This window comes from Tilletiaria anomala (assembly GCF_000711695.1).
Source record: "Tilletiaria anomala UBC 951 chromosome Unknown K437scaffold_27, whole genome shotgun sequence".
NCBI classification, from domain to species: Eukaryota; Fungi; Basidiomycota; class Exobasidiomycetes; order Georgefischeriales; family Tilletiariaceae; genus Tilletiaria; species Tilletiaria anomala.
This window is the reverse complement of record NW_013546995.1, coordinates 79,614-95,996: the sequence shown is the minus strand read 5'-3', so window position 1 is coordinate 95,996 and position 16,383 is coordinate 79,614. Positions and strand designations below refer to the sequence as shown.

Here is a 16,383-nt window from a genome sequence, read left to right as displayed (position 1 = left end):
CATTGTGGCGATATGCTCCGTCATTGCAACGCTTTATTCTCCCTCTCCCTTGACGGAGCTGCGACGGTGCTCGCCGCTGAGTTGACCCGCACATTGACCTCTTCTTTCGATTCGAGCTGCCCAAGCTTGGACGACACAATCCCGAGGACAGTATGATTGTGCTTTGGTATCAGCGTGGAGTGGCTCAAAGCCACCAACTCGCGGTGCGTCATATGTCAGTAGCCAATGATCGACGGGCAGCTTGAATACTTTCGCCACGATCGAGGCGTGGCCGCTGTCAACCAATATCAGAACACCGAACACCATTTCCTCTGTGACAGCCGAGGGAAGTGGTTAGCTCATACATTCGTAAGCGTGGCGATGGCCATTGTCATCCACCTGCAAAGCTACGTGCCAACGACGGGAATAATTCGCGCAGAATGCCAGCATAGAGAACCGATCGACAAGGAAACACGTGCTATTTCGACATGCATGCCAATCGTCATTCCATTTGGTGCGCTATGGAGCATGTCGCGGTAGAGCTGGAGATATTTATCGAGCTCTACAGCCGGGCCCAATTCCGTGCTTGTGGACGCCTTCGGCCATGGTGCCGGCCAGGAGGAATGTCAGATAGGGATCGTCGAACTGAGGGTTGCAGCATCCAGCATTGAACAATGCCGGCAGCTTTTCTCTGCATGCTTTTGTGAGATCTCGAAGGTAGCCCGTCTCGCCGTCGGTGGTGTAGGCGTCTTTTTGTCATGACGTGCGCAACAGCGTGCGCGAGGTGCAGTCAAATTGGGTGTGCAAAGATGGTGCGAGCATGCCTGACATTTCCGCCGGAAGAAGGCTGGAGATGAGCTTGAATTGCTTGACGTATGGCGATTCACCAGCTGGACAGCAAATGGGCCCCGTCGCGACAAACAACCGTAGGTTCAGCGTGTCGCTCTTCGAGTAAGAGCGCGTATCATGGGTTATATTCCACAAAAGTATCCCAAGACGGATCCTTAGCCTCTTGCATGTTTTATAGATTCGTGAAGAAGCCATCGACTGGTAACCGCACGCCTTTTCAGTCTGGCAACGCGAAGAGACACGGAGGATATCGCCCGAAAGAAGGGATAGTGTGCATAATTCCTGTGTGACGATCTTATATATGAGATCCAGCTGCTTCCGAACAGCCACTTTGATTGCATTGTCTTCTGGCACTTGGAATTACTCTCGGCTGAGGCAGCCCTTTTCGTACCGATTGCGCGCTTGCAAGAGGAAGTGGGAGCGGAGCAAGGAACCGATGTGCTCTGCGTAAGTCGGTGGCGGGAGCCATTCTTCGGTGTTGGTGGATTCAATGCTCCAGAATTGTAGATATCTAGGTGTCGAGGCAAATGGGCATCACGAAGGTCCATGCGCATATCAGTCCGGTCTTCACTGTGTACTGTGTACCTCACTTCGATACTGATATCGAATCAAGCACGGGACGACGGCATTGGAAAGCAATGCTTCCGCGAATGGCCAGGCCCTTTTCGCGGCCTCATGGGTCCTGGTGCGAGGGAAGATTACTAGCGATGGATGCTCAGTGAACGGGCTGGCCCGAGCGGCTGCTGTTCGCCGCTTTGCTTCGGGGATGGAAGCAGAGGCTCGAATACGCGCAATGGGCTGCACCATGGTGGGCCGTCCACTGCACACACTGACGATTGCATGGGCGCGAGTGAAATCTGGTTGAGAAGAACCGCGGTCGTGAGACAAATGCATGTTGCCTGCCACAGGCATGGGCGCAGCCCATAAACAGGCTCGCAGCCGGGCCCCTGAGCCCTACAGAGACAGCATTCGGTGTTGAGCATGGGGACGTCAAACTGTCGAGCCAAGAGGTTGATATGCAACCGCAGGCAGCGAGCGTCGTTGTTCAGATGAGCACCACTTGAAACAGTAAAAAATCTATGATGGAAAATATATTTGATTCAGACATATTATAAACTCTCAAACAGAAGACATCTTCTTTCGTAGTTTAGTGGCTATGACGCACCCCTGTCATCATTAGCCTGCACTGGGAGCTAACAGTGACGGGTGAGACCCGGGTTCGATTCCCGGCGAGAGAGTTTCTTTTTACCTTTGGTAAAGGGTGAAAATATTTTTGCTTTTTTTTCGACACTTCGCACGACCTGGTGACCAGCCGTGGGTCCACTCCACGTGTAGGCACCAGGTCACAACCCGTTCCTTCGCTTCTGGCAAGGTATAGACTTCATGGAAAAGCCAATGCAAACAGCGAGGGAGTCCTTGAATCCGGCTTCCGGTACTTGACACCTCCTTTTACCCGGAGGCACGGTCTTAGCCCAAGTATGTACCACTGCAGTCTTCAAAAGCAAGGAGCAGAAAGCGAGCTATCAACTACATCACTATTGGTGTCGTGCTTGCGTGCTGCTCTTTCCGGAGGGGGGCCGGGGGTATGAAGTCTGGATCCGGGGAGTTCCGTGCTTGCACAGAGCCGGGAACCAGAGGCGGGCGCAGCGCGCCGGTTTCAACTTTAATGACGAACCTCAAATGAATTCACCCGGCTGTCACCTGTCGTAATCGCCGCGTGGCACGGCGAGAGGCACTGCTGCAGTGGCGCGCCAGCAAAGGCGCGCTCTATCACCGAGTCCAGTCTCATTTAATTCGAATCTCTCTGCCCCAGGGACACTAGAGCAGGGCGAGGAATTGAAACCGCGGCCCCAAGGCATGAAAAAAAATGCTCCATGAGTCACACTCACGTACGCACCCACACAAACCATGCCAATGCTTAGTTGCTTTTTCTCTGTATGCTGTCTTTGACTCACATCGTCAGCGCGGGAAGCACTCCCTATCCAACTCAACCAAACACAGCCCAGCACTCGGCAACCCAGGTTGACACCCTCATGCACGCTTGCACCTTATTTTTCTCGTTCATGTCGTATTATACCATTTTATTTATATGCCCTCATTCTGTGCATCAATCACACTCGTGCAATCCCCTCAACCGTAACTTGTTCAGGTCGATCTGCTCTATCCACACTCGACCCCCCATCTTGCCTCCCACATTCAGGCACATCGTCTTCTGTCGCCGGCAAGCTCAATCATCATCAATACATCGACGCACCCTTCACGCAACGCAAAGATGGAGCAACGAGTCCTGCTGCTCTATCAGCCCGTGTTTCATCCGCATCTCGCGATCGAGCCCTCGTCGTCGGGTGCCCCAATGCCTCCCTCCACGCCAGAATCGCAGGGCGGACACACATACGCTCAGAAAAGGTCAAATGGCAAGAGCCCCATCACCCTCGCACAAGGCTCACCGGCACCCCCTCTATCCGAGCTGCCGCCGCAAGTAGGCTCGGTCGTGCTCGACGCCAAGCACTCCAGGTCCGTCTCGGCACTGCAAGATGCGGGCAAGAGCGTAGCGCAACATTTGGATCAGCAGACGTCAGACTCAGCAACGTCGAGCATCCAGGTGGACCTGTTCTCGATTCTACCGGCTTCGTACACCAGAAGCACGCACCCCGCGTTCAAACACACTGCGTCCATGTCCCGATCGACCAGCAGCGCCGCATATCGCACAACGTCGGGCTCCTCGAACGACAGCTCAGGCGACTCTGGCACCGCTTCTGGGCGCCATTGCAATTCTCCCTCCCATCACCACGGCCATCAGCAGCAGCAGCAGCAGCACCATGGGCTGTTTTCCGGTCTGGCTTCGCTTTTGCACAGCCGTCCTGGCTCGCGGCACAACTCGCCTGGCTCATCACGCGCAGTATCCAGGCGTAACAGTCAGCACTCTATACACTCTCACGGAAGCGCCTTGGGAAGCCATGTGCTGCAATCGCATGCGCACGACGCGCTGCTAGAGCTGACGGACGTCCTGCGCGTTGAGGATGAAGAGGCAGAAGAGGCACGTGAGCAGCTGCTCGATCGCTTGACGATCCTCTCCGGGGAACTGGAGGATGGCGGGGAGAAGCGCTCGATCAACATCGCTGTCAGGCAAGCAGGGGACGGGGAGAGTCTGCAAGAGGCACTGCAATGCTTGCTCAGGCAGAGCAGATACGACGAATTGATCATGGTCAACGACGCGGACCTCGCGCATCTCCCGCACCCGCCTTCGACACCTCCGCCCTTGGCGTCGAGTCCAAGCTCCAACAGCCCCGACATGGCGCAAGCGCCGTCGCTAATCTCGCACACACACCCGCAGCCCTTCACCAGCTCGCTCCGGAAGCGCGTCGCCGGATTCGCACGCTTGCATCTGCACCTCAAGCACGATGTGCATCGCTCCCGCGAGCTCGAGCTCGAGCACGACAGGGTCGCACTTGCAGCGGATGCGCACGCGCTGCGCAAGGACATCCAGAGAGGCTTTGGCAGCCATATTCCGATCTTGGCCATCTGAGCATTCGAATGGAGCAAGCAAGCAAGCTAGAAGGCTGCATCGTTTGCAGGCACTTGCGGTGCGATGGTGCTCAATGTATTTCTTTCGTGTAGCATAACAAATGGGAAAGCACACTCCTTTTTTGGCGTCTGCTATCTAGTCGCAATCACTTGTTCTGGCAGAGTTGTGCCGACCTTGGACATGCGCCCCCAGTACCAACTCAGCCCATGCGAGGCGAAACGCCCTACGAAGGGGATCAGCTCGCCAATCGTGCTGACGAGCGGAAGCTTGACGTTGGGCCCTGTTCCGCGCTCGGGCAGGCGCGAAGTGATCTGCAGCGCACCGAAACAGGACGGAGAAGCGGTTATTTCTTTATTGCAGGCGTAGGGCCTTGTGACCAACGCTTCACTCACCCGCACAAGCGTTTCAGCTGGCAGCAGCGTCCCAGGGCCGAAGCGACTCAGCCCCGGCAAGCCAACGAGCTTCATCTGCTCTCCAAAGTGGGCAAAGTTGAATTGGTTCGTCGTGGATAGCTCTGCACCTAGCTTGCGGTTGTCACCGAGCGATGGGAGCAGCGTGGCGACCGCATCGCCGTCGTTCAGCACGCGCCAGACGTTTGGCCGCGGTGATTGCGCTGTCTCCGTCGATTGGACGGATGCGTTAAAGCTTGACAGGGAGGAAGGATCACCGACGATTGGGGCGCCGAAGAAGCTGTGTGGTGCATGGATTACCGTCAGGGTTTGGTCAGGCAGTTTGCAAGACGCTTCTATTCTATTCTGCTTACTATCCATCTCGCAGCGTCACACCCGCTGCCCAAATGCAATGCGCATTTCACGCGTCAGTGACACTTCCCTTTAAGGCTGATGCTTGGGTGACTCACGAAGTGGATCAGTCAAGAGCTTGCTGTAAAAGAGTGTGCCTGTCGCCGCGCCGAGACTGCAGGAAGCGCTTCAATTGGAGTCCGCTCATTGAAAGGTGACAGGTAGGAGGTGGCTCACCTGTGCCCAGTGACCCACAGATGGACGTGTGGCACACCGGTCGTCTCCTGAATAGCTTGCGCAGTGTGCTGCACGGCCTTTCGAATTACGCTGTACGGATCTCCATCCTTCTCGCGCCGGAAGAGCTGCGCAAAGAAGCCGCTGTGGACGTAATGGAAGCCAGGGATTTTCTTGCCGGCCCAGACGTACTCGTACCTGAAATCGACGAGCCACTCAACGAACGCTTCGGGGGTCGTTCCTTTGAAGGCGAGGATGATGAAGTTGCGCTGCAAGCCTGGATCGAAGAACATTCCGCATACGGCCGAGGTGTCTGTGCTGAGCTCTGATAGGGACTGCCTCGCCACATACACTTAACAGACGTGCAAAGAAAGCAAGCTCAGAATCACAGGATCAACTCACAATGTATTCAAGCCCGAGCTTTTCGCGCGCCATCGCACAGATGAAGGCATCGGCATCGTCCATTAGGTGCGAGACACGATCGTATTCTGGACCACATAGAGACCTCAGATGGTCGTCAACGAGAGGTCCTCCGTTCTCCTGCGCTAAGTGGGAGCGGCGTCCTTGTGTCAACAACTTTGACTTAACAATGGAGAAAACTGTGAGCAGCGGCTGCTGGCGACGCTCGTAGACGAGAGCAGAGACGTAGGCTTGCAGCTTGGCCACGTCGAGATCGAATTCGCGGATGCTCCCGCCATGCTCACGGACGGACATGCCTTCGTATGCAGCGTCGCGGATGTCATGTGTGAGCGAGTCAAAGATGTGCGGATAGGCTGGCAGATGGAGATGGCATATTAGTGAGAACCTCGCAAGTTCTGAAGCAAAAGGTTGAGCGCTGGATACTCACGCAGGTTGGCAGTGGATACATCAGGCCCCCCTCCTGTGAGCCATATTGCAATTTTCAAGACGAACGGCAGCCTGATGATGACCGTGAAAATGAGTGCAAAGCCCAGCACGAGCGTAGCAGCCACAGCGAAGAAGATCAAGCTGAAAGCACCGGCCGGGTCCATCCACAGGGTCCATGGCAGCGATATGAGAACCCTTAGGAATGTGTTGATAGAATAAGAGATGTACTGGAGGATGGAGATTAGGATGTACCCGATCGCAGTATGTGGTTGGTGGGCTGCGGCGACGTCGAGCAATTCGTCTTGGTGGGTTTCTTGCATGATGTCTCGGAGCTGTTTGACACGGTCAGCAGCTCCTCCACTGCGCATGCTGCGGTCGCGGAGGGGAATTTCTTCTGCATCCCGCATCTTCAAGGAGTTATGGGGGTGAGCGGGCTGGTCGATCAATCGATGCGGTGAAGGTTGACGAACACCTGCCTTAACAATGCCAGTGGTGAGGCAGCAGCAACTCCCGTATTGGTCGCAGGGACAAACATCCCTCTCAGCCAGTGGATTGATCCCTTCCGCCAGTATCGCTTCGCCGGTATGTCGGCCCACGCATCCGTCACGGTGCCGCCAGCTGGGGTCGAATACGTCTGCGTGACTCGAACGGCCATGTCGTCCATGTGTGAGCACATAGGGCATATGAGATCAAAGAGCCGATAAGATGTCGGTTGCTGGAACCGTATTGTGGGGAAGCCCCGAGTCCCGAATCCCGAAATCTCAATGGCGCGTCGCGACCGCGAGACGTCGCGTTTTGTCGCCAACACTGAACACGAAGTAGTCTACTACACTTCGACACTTCGACAACGCTGGAGGTATACTTGGCTTTCAAGTGCTTTTATGCGACCTTTTGACGTTTGCTTCTCATTTGCGGCTGGCATCCTTTTAGAGATCGCTTAATTCTATATAAAGCCCTATCTTGGGGTGGCTCGGCTCATGCAGCTTCTTACCTTAAAGGAGCGCAAGTGACTCGCCGCGCGTACGAAGGAACCGTCATGGTCGCACGCAGAGGGTTGCCATGAGCGCAGCGGTTGTCGAGACCTCCGACGATGAGGAGCGGCAGGAAGGACAGGCGATGCTCCTGGCGCAGGGCTCACAGTCATGTACAACGTTGACTTCTAAGCCCTCGCGAAGCCAGCCGTCCTCCTCACCAAGCCATGCTCGTCACCTCAGCAGGGACAGTAACAACATCGGCAGCAGCACAGAGACACTTCCGCTCTCCTCTCAGCAGGTCCCCTTTGAAGAAACCACCATGGCCGATACCTTCACATCGTCATCTCCAGTACGAAGCCAGGTGTCTCATGTGTCACCTATGTGCGCCAAATCGACAGAATCAAATGAGGGGTCAGTCAGCTCATCCATTGACGACAAGCCAAGGGACGTGGTTCGAGGCGTTGGCTCGGTCGAAGCTACCCAACGATCTCCATTAGTCGCAAGCGCGCGCTCTGCCCCGGCCACAACGCCAGCAGGAATCAAACGCCGGAGGCTGGATATGGAAGTGGAGCGCAGCCGCTCAAGTCCAAGTGCTGCAATCCGACTGCGGGCCGCAAGCGAAACTTTGAAAGAACTCAGCGACGACGAAATGGATCTCTTGGCTTCGCAGCGCGGCAAAGTCGAATACTTTAACAGACTTTGGGTGAAAGGACATGTGCAAGGGCCTCGACTCCTTTCTTTTGGAGTAGCCGAGGCTACAAAGCCATTCGATGCATTCGAACTTTCTGAGACGAAAAGCACCCCCGCACCGGCTCATTCACAACAGAGCGCTCTGCAGAAGACACAAGGTGAGCAGTTTCAGGTGGTTCCAAATACAGTCCCTATTTTGATGGGGTTTTCGGAAAATTTACCTTTGTCATCCTGAAGAACCACCGGCGATGGAGCAGCCGAAACAAGGAGGCTCGAGCAGAGCTCCTGCCTTTAAACCCGTATCTTCCCCCCCGAGCTCGGCAACAAGCTCCATCTTGTCCGAACCTCCGTCTCCAAGCCAATCTGCTTCATGTATCGCGCGGAAAACACCCCAAGAAACCGAGACGTTGCCGCCGCTTGAAGATATGCCTTCGCTTCTATCCTCCCCAGCGCGCAGTCCCGAGCACCTTGATCCACCAGATCAAGAGATATCAGCAGCGCGATCGGTGGGCTTCGAAGAGAGTGAGTGATAGTAGATTTGCCGTGATACGATTGACCTTTGACATGACGCTTGGTTCTGGGCCTCAGTTCCTCCGGAATTGCTAGCTCCGTCTCCACCTCGCCAACTGCAGCGCCGGCTGCGCGAGCGTAAAGCCGCTCAATTGAATCCATTCACGCACGAGCAGCTGGTCTATCAGAAGACCATGCTGTCGCGCAACTGGGAGGGCGCTATCATCAGCCGCAAGGAGGCTCTGCGTGAAGAGCGAAGGAGGGTAAGAGAGGAGAACAAGGATGTGCCTAGCAGCAATGCGCCTGGTGCCGACTGGCTTGTCGAGGACCCTGAGCAGGAAGCGCGCAGAGAAAGGAGACGTAAGGAGATGGAGAGGCGAGAGCTCCAGCAACGAAGCGCAGTCAGGGAGAAGACGGGGACGAAGCCCAATATCAGCAATGTTCCAGCACTGGGCTCATCGTGGACAGCCAACGCGCAGGATGACCCTGCTCTTCAACCTCTTCTTGCAAGCCTTCATTTGGATATCTCTGAAACCTCCGACGACAACGCGGGGGCTCGTGCCACAACTGCTGGTCACGGCAACAGGCTTACGCGGCCACAAAATAAGAAAAAGTCGACAAGAAGAGCACGCGCGTCTTGTCCGAATTCGGACAATCGGAGCGAAAGGCCGTCGGCCGAATCACTCGCCAGTATTCAAATACCAGAACGCCGGCCTCGGAAGAGGGCGCGCGAGTCTGCTTTCGATCTTCAGTCGGCCAATCGTGCGCTCTCGGATGCAACCTCGTCGGCCGAAGAAGAACCCGAGGCTAGGTCCGCCCGCAAAGGGGGCAGACGTTCTGCAACCGACAGGGGCAACGGTCGACACCGAAGGAGCGCTCAGTCGACGAGCGAATCCGACCCGGACGAAGAGGAAGACCTGGTAAGAAGGTTCAAGGTGTTGAAGAAGATGATGCCCAAGGCCATGGCCAAAAAGTACATCCAAGACTTGCAAGCGATGCGAAAGGGTAAGCAATACCACTCTGACGGACACTACTCGTCAACGCCAGATCCGTCAGACATTGAGGCTGCGCCGCGACGCGCAGTCCGGATTGTGCACTCTGAAGTGGAGGAAAGGGACAGTAACGATGAGAACGTAGTTCCTGGAGTTGCGCGTAGACGTCGCGTACATTGCCATGTGGAGGAAGCGTCGCAGTCCCGATTCGACATCGTCGGGGATCCTGAATCAGAGCAGAGGGATACAGCGGACAGCGCGACCGAGCGGAGCTTCAGCAGTGACAGCGACGATGACGAAGGGGTTGTTTGGCTAGGAGCGCGCCAACTGGACAAGCGCCAGCACTCCGAGGACCTCATCGATCGCATGCTGAGTAGGGCGCAAGCGTCCGCGTCCGCGTATGTATCCAGGACCTCGAGACTCCCTTCATCGAGGAAGACGAACGGCCGCAAGGTGAGCAGAGCATCTAATTGCGGATCAAGGAAGACGAAAGAATCGACCAAAATGGCGGCGAAAGGCAAGAATCGAACGAACGCGCCTCACAGCCGACCTTTGCAGCCAGTATCCGTCAACATTTTTGATCATGATAGCGACAGTCATTCGCATAATGACACAGATTCTGGCAACTCCGCACACCGACGGGTCTCCAGCCGCGGACGCCACGAATCCTCGAAGAAAAAGTCATCGCGTCATGTCAACGACCGACCCCGCTTCCACCAATTTCGAGGGCCCAGGCATGCAGGCTTCAATCCTCCCATCGTCAATCCACGGCAACGCCGCTTGCTTGACCATGAGATGGACGCTCAGCTGTTCGGCGAAGCTTCTGTGACGCGCGAGCAGGACGAAACTTCGCGTACCGAGCTACCGAACGCTGTCTTTGTTGTGTTGGATGACTCAAATAAAGATGACGAGCCTGAGGCTACGCATACAGCAAGGATGGAGATCTCTCGGCAGGATGAGCGGCCTGAGCAGCGGACAACATTCGCTCAGCGGCAGCAAAGGGCGCGCGAAATAGCAAAAGCAGCAAGCGTTTCGCGCCCACTGCAAAGTGCGACAATCCTGCAGTTGCCAGCGGCGGATCCAGAAGCGGTCACCAAGGCGAACTTGTGGGCAGCTATTGGCGAGATCCGTACCGAGTTGGGCATCCCGGCAATATCGCAGAACATCCGACTGGGCGAACATAGCTTCGTTACGCGTGGAGAACTCCAAAGTTTGCTGGAAGAAGTCGATGGAGGCGACACTGCCATCAGTCGCCAGCAGCGCAGTGTTGTTTCCAGTTCTCATTTCGGCCTAGGCTTCAATGCTGACACAACCGTGGAGCAAGTCTTGACCCAATTACCGACCTTCTTCGACTCTATTCGCTCCCGCTGCGAACGAATTTCTACTTGCGAACGCTCGGATGCAATCGTCCTCGTAGACCAAGTCCTGGAAGCACTCGGCTGCCTTTCCGCGTTTCTCAGGCACCACGCTCGCTCAACATCTGCACCTGCAGCATGCGAATCTGTCGCAGCTCGTCTCGAGCACTTGTCGCACCGAATACCTCAGGAGGCACCAGCCAAGTCGCAAACGCTGCGCTTGCGCTTGCAGCTCTCATGGCTCCACTTGCAGGTCATGGCACTTTGGCGGAAGGTGGCCCGTACGGATGACGATCACTTTGGAGAGGCTCCGGATATTGCTCTCGCTGCCAAGACACTCATTTACTGGCTACTGAAACACGGTCTTCACAACACGATGCGCTCGCTTAAGGATTCAGTGGCGAACGAGAAGGACTCAGAGGTCGAGCCGATCAGCGACGAGTCGATTGAGCTTTGGCTCGCTCTAATGCATTTGCTCGGATCATCATTCTGGGCTGTCTTCGAGGAGACTTTCCTTGCCTGGCTTGACAAGCTCCCATCGGACCAGCCGCACGTGCGAGGCGAGATGATATGGTTTGGTATCTTCACCTTATCGGCTATCTCGCAGATATCTCCCAAAGACGGCACTGCGTTGACCGCACCATTCTTGCAAGAGCACTGGCCCCTAGTCGGGACTGCAATCACTTCTTCATGCCTGCGGTACGACGCGTCTGTGGAGTCTACAATGAGCGACCTCGCGTTGGAGCAACGAGATATCTACATACACACGGTACTCAGACGAATCATGCACTTGACCTCAACCCTTCATTGGCGCCTGTGGAGTAAGGATCACAAGGACGGCGAATCTCTTCTTCGACGAGTGTGCAAGACTATCTTCGACGCCAAGGGATACTACTTTCAGAGCCTGCCAAGCGAAACAGGGTACGACTTTCCTTTATTCCTTCGCGCTTTCGACGAATCACTGTTGGAACAAGAAGACGAAGGTCGACGAGACAGCAGCTTCCACATGTTCCTTAAGCTGCTGATCAGGTTCGGCAAGGAAGCGCAAGGCACAGGAGCCGAAAGTGAGAACCATATCCGTGAAACGTCGCGCTTCTTCCATCGCCTGCTGCCGGTGCAAAGGACCAAATTCGCGGCGGACCAAGCGCCTACAAAGCTGGAACTGTCGCGACTTTACAACCTCTACTCGATGGCGACCGTCACATTGTATATGGCACCTGATCCAGGCGAGGCGCGGTGGCAGATGCGTCGGGTTCAAGGCTGGCTTGATTTCGCTCAAGCTGATCACAGCGCTCAGCTGGTCTGCATTCGTGCGGTGCAGTACCTCGGCGTTGTCTGTCAACATCACCGTCTCGGTCTCGAAGACGTCGTCACATGGTTCGAGGAGGTCGTCAGGAGACTGAAGGTCTCTCTTACGCTGGCAACAGGCGGCACCTCGGGCGACCTGATGGCAGATCGTCTGCGACATCGACGAAAGGCCAACACCAGTCTTCTCTTGAAGGCTGCACTTCGCGCGTTGCGCAACGTCATTTTGCACGCATCTTTAGCACCCGATGCACCTCCCGACAAGCAGCCCTTCCCAGATAAACTACTTTTGAGCCCAGGTGAGTGGAGAAAGAAATGTGCTTGATTTGGTTTGATCTCTTCCTGACACGTATGCCGCGCCTGCTAGTCTGGACTGACGAGCTGCTCACGAGCCCTATCGTGAACGATGCGACCATCGCACTGGAGGCTGTCGCATGTCTGCAAGCATTTCTCAGTCGTCGGCTCCGGCTCCTGGAGCAGCTCGAGACAAGGGTGCAGATCGAGACTGGAGAGGACACACAAGATAGTTGGGATTGCCTATGGAAAGAGGCGGATTTCAACGACACGGCCTTGGGCGCCGTCTTGGATGCAGCCGAAGCCGCCGCCGCCGTACCACCGCACGTCGCGTCCCCCTCTGCAGGCGCGCGAACGCTTGCAGAGTTCCAACAAAAGGATCGGGAATTGGCTCGCACGACGCCGGAGCGTCTGACTAACATGCTGTTCTGGGTCGTGTCGAACCTGCTTCATTCTGAACAAAGCGGGCCAACTGGCTCACGCATCTCGCTGGGCATCGATGCAACAATGGCTGGTCGAATGCTGCGCAACGTATCGCTCGAGGCGTTAGACGGCCTGTCGAAGCTTGATGAGCGGCGCACGTTGCTCGAGCGCCTGCTCGACAGCTGGGCAGGTTGGGCGCACGTGCTGGTGCACAACGGCGTCCAAATGTGGGAAGCGTTCATCAGCACCAACAAACCATCGTCCATTCAGCGCCTTCCGGCCGGCCTCGACGCGCGGGACGCATCGCTGCGCTTCATGCTTAACATGGTCGATCTGGACCCGGCCGTGCTGCGGACGCATACGCACGAGATCGTCAAGATGTGGTACCGCAGTGTCGGTGCACGCCTCATTTCGGTGCAGGCGCCATTCACTCGTGCTCTTGCAGAGGTGGAGCCACCCCTTCCATTCTTTGACGGCGTGCTAGCTGCGCTGACCGTCGCCTGCGGCAGCAATGATGCGAGCGAATCGACCGAGTCTGGATACGCGCGGCAAACAGAGGCAGTCCAGGCACCATCAGCGCCGATGCAGCAGTCGCAGATTCCTCAAACGCAGCCACAGGCGCAAACACTTGCAGCGACAGCGAGCATTTCGCGCGTAAAGTTTCTCAATATGCGCGCTGCGGTGCTCCGTGTGACGCTGCGAAACATGCGACAAGAGGGCCTGGTGAGCTCGACGGGGAAACGGCTGATGCTGGAAGGCCTGCCGCATCTGCTGTCTTCGCTGTGCGAGGAGGTGGACGCGCAGCAACAACACCAACCGCAGAGCGAGGCGGGCAAAGATTACCTGAATTTCGTGCAACAGATCGCAGACAAGTTTGTCGATGATGTAGGATGCGAGATCTACGAGAGCAGATGGTTTGGCTTCGTCAAGAGTCTGCTTGGTACGCTCCAGACGAAGCTAGCGCGGGCCCACGGCGGAGTGTGATGCTGCCTCATGTATTTTTGCCGTTCACGTATTACATCTTCGGCGAGCAAATATCCGAGCAGTAACCCGCCGGCGGGCTCTGTCCGTCAGGCCCACCTCTCACAGTCCTCCAAACATGCTTGAGAAGCATCCAGGCAAGGCGCTCCGCCGTGGTTGCAAGCCGTCCATCTACTATCTGCCTAGGCCATGCACCGCGGGGATGTCAAACCATCATGACACGTGCGCAACCTGGCGAGATCCACTAAGTAGGAGCGTTTCGTGGTGAGCGCAGTTAACAAGCGGTGTTGAGCCCGCGCCGACGCAATGCATTGCATTTCGGCATAGTTGTTAACCTCACCTTAACACCGACGAGCAGGCTGCCACGTACACCGGCGTGGTGCTAGTTTCCCGCGTCAGCGTCCCCAAACATTATCAGGCGGAGAATCAACCAGTAGTTTTTATTTTTATGGCAAGTTTTGCGACGCGTCAGCCCCCCACGATAAGACACTGATCAAATGCTCAAGAGCAGCCAGGCGCCTGACCGAGGGCGAAGCGCTGTTATGCACTGTTTCCGTCAGCCAGTCAGCCTATTACAGCTGGTCATGGCTACTGTTATCGCTGACCCATCCCGGCGTCAGCCAACAGTCATAGTTACATTTGCACCTTCGCCGTCGTAGCCATGACCTGCTTCTGCTTGTTGCGAACAAGCAGGAAGGACATGGGAAACGGAAACGCAGACACAAGTTCTGCCGCATACATATAGACGGGCACCGGTGCCACCTTCGACTGGACGCCTCGCACACAAGAGCCGTCTCTCCGCAGTGGCGAGCGACGCACGTGCTTCCTCGATCCGTCGAATACACCGCACGTTACATCAAGCCCTGCTCGACGGCGCACATTCACCCCGGTTCGAGCAGGATTCATCGCCATAGACGATACTATCCCCTTTTGATTCTGTCCACGGGCACACCGCTAGCCGTCAGCCCACAAGGAAATGGGCCCCATAGATATTCTCGGTGCCAAACCCCTTGCGAGCCGACTTAGCGTCGCCCCTGCTCCTACTGACCCATTCGCACGCAGCATCGGCATCATTAGCACCGGCATTGGAAGCAGAATGACGCCATCCCCGCCCGAGTCGGCAGGGCCGGTGACGCCAGAGTCGACATCAGCATCTTCGCTAGCTTCTTCCTCTTGCTCGTCCTCCTTGGTGGGGACCATGGCTGCGGACAGCTTGGCGGCCGCCAAGGTCGCTGCATATGGACCCCTAACAGGGCCGCCGGGTGGCACGCTCAACAAGTACACAGAATCGAGACGCTTGTCGTTCTCCGAGGGTCGCAAGCCGAATCTCACGTTCACACTCTCTGATGACACAAAAGCAGAATGGTCTGCCTCCATCATAATGGCCAATCAGAGGTACGTTCGGTCTGTCATTAGCTTCACCCTTTGCTGCTACACGCACTCATTAGATCCGCTTCCTTTGGATGTAAACCTCCTACAGGGTAATTTCCGACGCGGCAAGGCTACCGCCTAGCACGGGCAGGCGAGGAATACCTGCGCCGCCGCCAAAGCCAGAGGAAATCACCGTTCTGGGCTGCTGGGAGGAGGACCACGAAACGTACGAGCACCGCAAGCCCGTTCCGCTGTCAAGCAAGAAAGGACGCATGATGCGCGCGATACCGTGCCTGATGGTGTCGGACATTGCGTCCGCACTGCCGTTCTACAAGGAGATCCTCGGCTTCGTCAACGTGTCCAAGCCGGACAAGTCGCTTGCGAACATCTGCCGCACGCCGTCCGGAAAGCCGATGCTCCAGGGCGCAGAGGAAGGCGTGCAGCTCTACCTGCGCACGCCATACCCGCCGCCACAGCCACAGGACCCGCCGTTCCCACCAATGAGCGTGCACGTCGAGGTGGCCAATGTTGACGACATGTTCGATGAGATCTACTACCGCGCCCAGCGCACGCACCCGTCTGAGGACGATTACTTCCCTGCGTTCCAGTTCGGCAAGGCGCGCATACATGGACGACCGCAGAACACGGTTAGTGTATGCACCTCCTTTCCCTCCAACCACCCACCAGACCCGTGATGATGAATCACTTGGCTGACCACCATTTCTCCTTTTTGCGCCTCAGTCCTTTGGTACTCGCGAGATCCGTATCAATGATGCGGATGCCAATCTGCTCGTTTTCTTCCAAGATATCAGGGCTGCGCCGCAGGCAAGCAACTCCAACATTGTCCGAGGGCCAGTAGAAAGAAAGGTCAAGAGACGGTAGCGTCTGCCCTCTCTATAACTCCAAACATCGATTCGCTGTCGCACGGATCATTCTCTCCCTTGATGACACTCGAGTCTACTTTCCAAAGCGTCCATCACCACCACCGCCATCACCACTTATTCGACATACATATAGCTCGGCATTCAACTCCGTCTTGCGAGGGAGCGCGTGTCTCGTCCCTTTCTGACATTGCGACTATCCTCATTACGACGTGTAGCCAGCCATCCACGTGGCCATGCACATTCACAAAGTCATGGGGCTACTCGACAGTTTCCTCCGTCGGCACGGGGGGGGCTTGCATTTCCATTTTACATATCAGAGAGAACAGGTTTCATCCTACTTCTGTGGCCTCTGTCTGTTGTAAACACTCTTGTTGTAGATTATAGAGAAGAGACTTCAAATGTTATACCACCACCACTTGTAATCGCTTGA

The 16,383-nt window shown here is 56.1% G+C and overlaps 7 protein-coding genes and 1 non-coding gene across 8 annotated transcripts; 5 read left to right on the top strand and 3 right to left on the bottom strand.

Moving 5' to 3' along the window:
* Window positions 1-29: 29 nt before the first annotated feature.
* K437DRAFT_284187 (uncharacterized protein) lies at window positions 30-861 on the bottom strand. The gene is made up of 2 exons (XM_013388539.1): window positions 453-861; window positions 30-309 (listed from the first exon to the last, which is right to left on the bottom strand). Exons 1-2 carry the CDS (start codon window positions 507-509, stop codon window positions 34-36), a joined length of 333 nt encoding a protein of 110 aa, XP_013243993.1. The 5' UTR covers window positions 510-861; the 3' UTR covers window positions 30-33.
* Window positions 862-1,462, bottom strand: K437DRAFT_90493 (uncharacterized protein). Its single transcript, XM_013388538.1, has one exon. It carries the CDS (start codon window positions 1,380-1,382, stop codon window positions 984-986), a length of 399 nt encoding a protein of 132 aa, XP_013243992.1. The 5' UTR covers window positions 1,383-1,462; the 3' UTR covers window positions 862-983.
* Window positions 1,463-1,964: 502 nt separating this feature from the next.
* Window positions 1,965-2,066, top strand: K437DRAFT_t20. Its single transcript has one exon. It is a non-coding gene; the product is annotated as a tRNA-Asp (tRNA).
* Window positions 2,067-2,804: 738 nt separating this feature from the next.
* K437DRAFT_255703 (uncharacterized protein) lies at window positions 2,805-4,494 on the top strand. The gene has a single exon (XM_013388537.1). It carries the CDS (start codon window positions 3,101-3,103, stop codon window positions 4,352-4,354), a length of 1,254 nt encoding a protein of 417 aa, XP_013243991.1. The 5' UTR covers window positions 2,805-3,100; the 3' UTR covers window positions 4,355-4,494.
* K437DRAFT_222915 (alpha/beta-hydrolase) lies at window positions 4,486-6,494 on the bottom strand (the record flags this gene model as incomplete). Its single annotated transcript, XM_013388536.1, has 6 exons — window positions 4,486-4,665; window positions 4,747-5,096; window positions 5,214-5,269; window positions 5,332-5,663; window positions 5,731-6,101; window positions 6,176-6,494. 6 exons carry the CDS (start codon window positions 6,492-6,494, stop codon window positions 4,486-4,488), a joined length of 1,608 nt encoding a protein of 535 aa, XP_013243990.1.
* Window positions 6,495-7,062: 568 nt separating this feature from the next.
* K437DRAFT_293990 (uncharacterized protein) lies at window positions 7,063-13,727 on the top strand. The gene is made up of 4 exons (XM_013388535.1): window positions 7,063-7,996; window positions 8,076-8,360; window positions 8,427-12,299; window positions 12,368-13,727. The coding sequence occupies exons 1-4, from the start codon at window positions 7,234-7,236 to the stop codon at window positions 13,699-13,701; spliced, it is 6,255 nt and encodes a 2,084-aa protein (XP_013243989.1). The 5' UTR covers window positions 7,063-7,233; the 3' UTR covers window positions 13,702-13,727.
* Window positions 13,728-14,555: 828 nt separating this feature from the next.
* On the top strand, window positions 14,556-15,262 carry K437DRAFT_90382 (uncharacterized protein). The gene is made up of 2 exons (XM_013388534.1): window positions 14,556-15,093; window positions 15,147-15,262. The coding sequence occupies exons 1-2, from the start codon at window positions 14,675-14,677 to the stop codon at window positions 15,181-15,183; spliced, it is 456 nt and encodes a 151-aa protein (XP_013243988.1). The 5' UTR covers window positions 14,556-14,674; the 3' UTR covers window positions 15,184-15,262.
* Window positions 15,263-16,326, top strand: K437DRAFT_90383 (uncharacterized protein). The gene is made up of 2 exons (XM_013388533.1): window positions 15,263-15,716; window positions 15,811-16,326. The coding sequence occupies exons 1-2, from the start codon at window positions 15,342-15,344 to the stop codon at window positions 15,949-15,951; spliced, it is 516 nt and encodes a 171-aa protein (XP_013243987.1). The 5' UTR covers window positions 15,263-15,341; the 3' UTR covers window positions 15,952-16,326.
* Window positions 16,327-16,383: the final 57 nt, after the last annotated feature.

Coding starts and splice junctions, on each gene's coding strand:
- K437DRAFT_90382 (XM_013388534.1), top strand. CDS start 14,675: ATGGGCCCCATAGATATTCTCGGTGCCAAACCCCTTGCGAGCCGACTT. Junction 15,094..15,146: donor ATCATAATGGCCAATCAGAG/GTACGTTCGGTC, acceptor CGCACTCATTAG/ATCCGCTTCCTTTGGATGTA.
- K437DRAFT_293990 (XM_013388535.1), top strand. CDS start 7,234: ATGAGCGCAGCGGTTGTCGAGACCTCCGACGATGAGGAGCGGCAGGAA. Junction 7,997..8,075: donor CGCTCTGCAGAAGACACAAG/GTGAGCAGTTTC, acceptor GTCATCCTGAAG/AACCACCGGCGATGGAGCAG. Junction 12,300..12,367: donor TAAACTACTTTTGAGCCCAG/GTGAGTGGAGAA, acceptor CGCGCCTGCTAG/TCTGGACTGACGAGCTGCTC.
- K437DRAFT_90493 (XM_013388538.1), bottom strand. CDS start 1,382: ATGCGCATGGACCTTCGTGATGCCCATTTGCCTCGACACCTAGATATC.
- K437DRAFT_255703 (XM_013388537.1), top strand. CDS start 3,101: ATGGAGCAACGAGTCCTGCTGCTCTATCAGCCCGTGTTTCATCCGCAT.
- K437DRAFT_90383 (XM_013388533.1), top strand. CDS start 15,342: ATGATGCGCGCGATACCGTGCCTGATGGTGTCGGACATTGCGTCCGCA. Junction 15,717..15,810: donor ATGGACGACCGCAGAACACG/GTTAGTGTATGC, acceptor TTTGCGCCTCAG/TCCTTTGGTACTCGCGAGAT.
- K437DRAFT_284187 (XM_013388539.1), bottom strand. CDS start 509: ATGCTCCATAGCGCACCAAATGGAATGACGATTGGCATGCATGTCGAA. Junction 310..452: donor TGCATGTCGAAATAGCACGT/GTTTCCTTGTCG, acceptor GCTGTCACAGAG/GAAATGGTGTTCGGTGTTCT.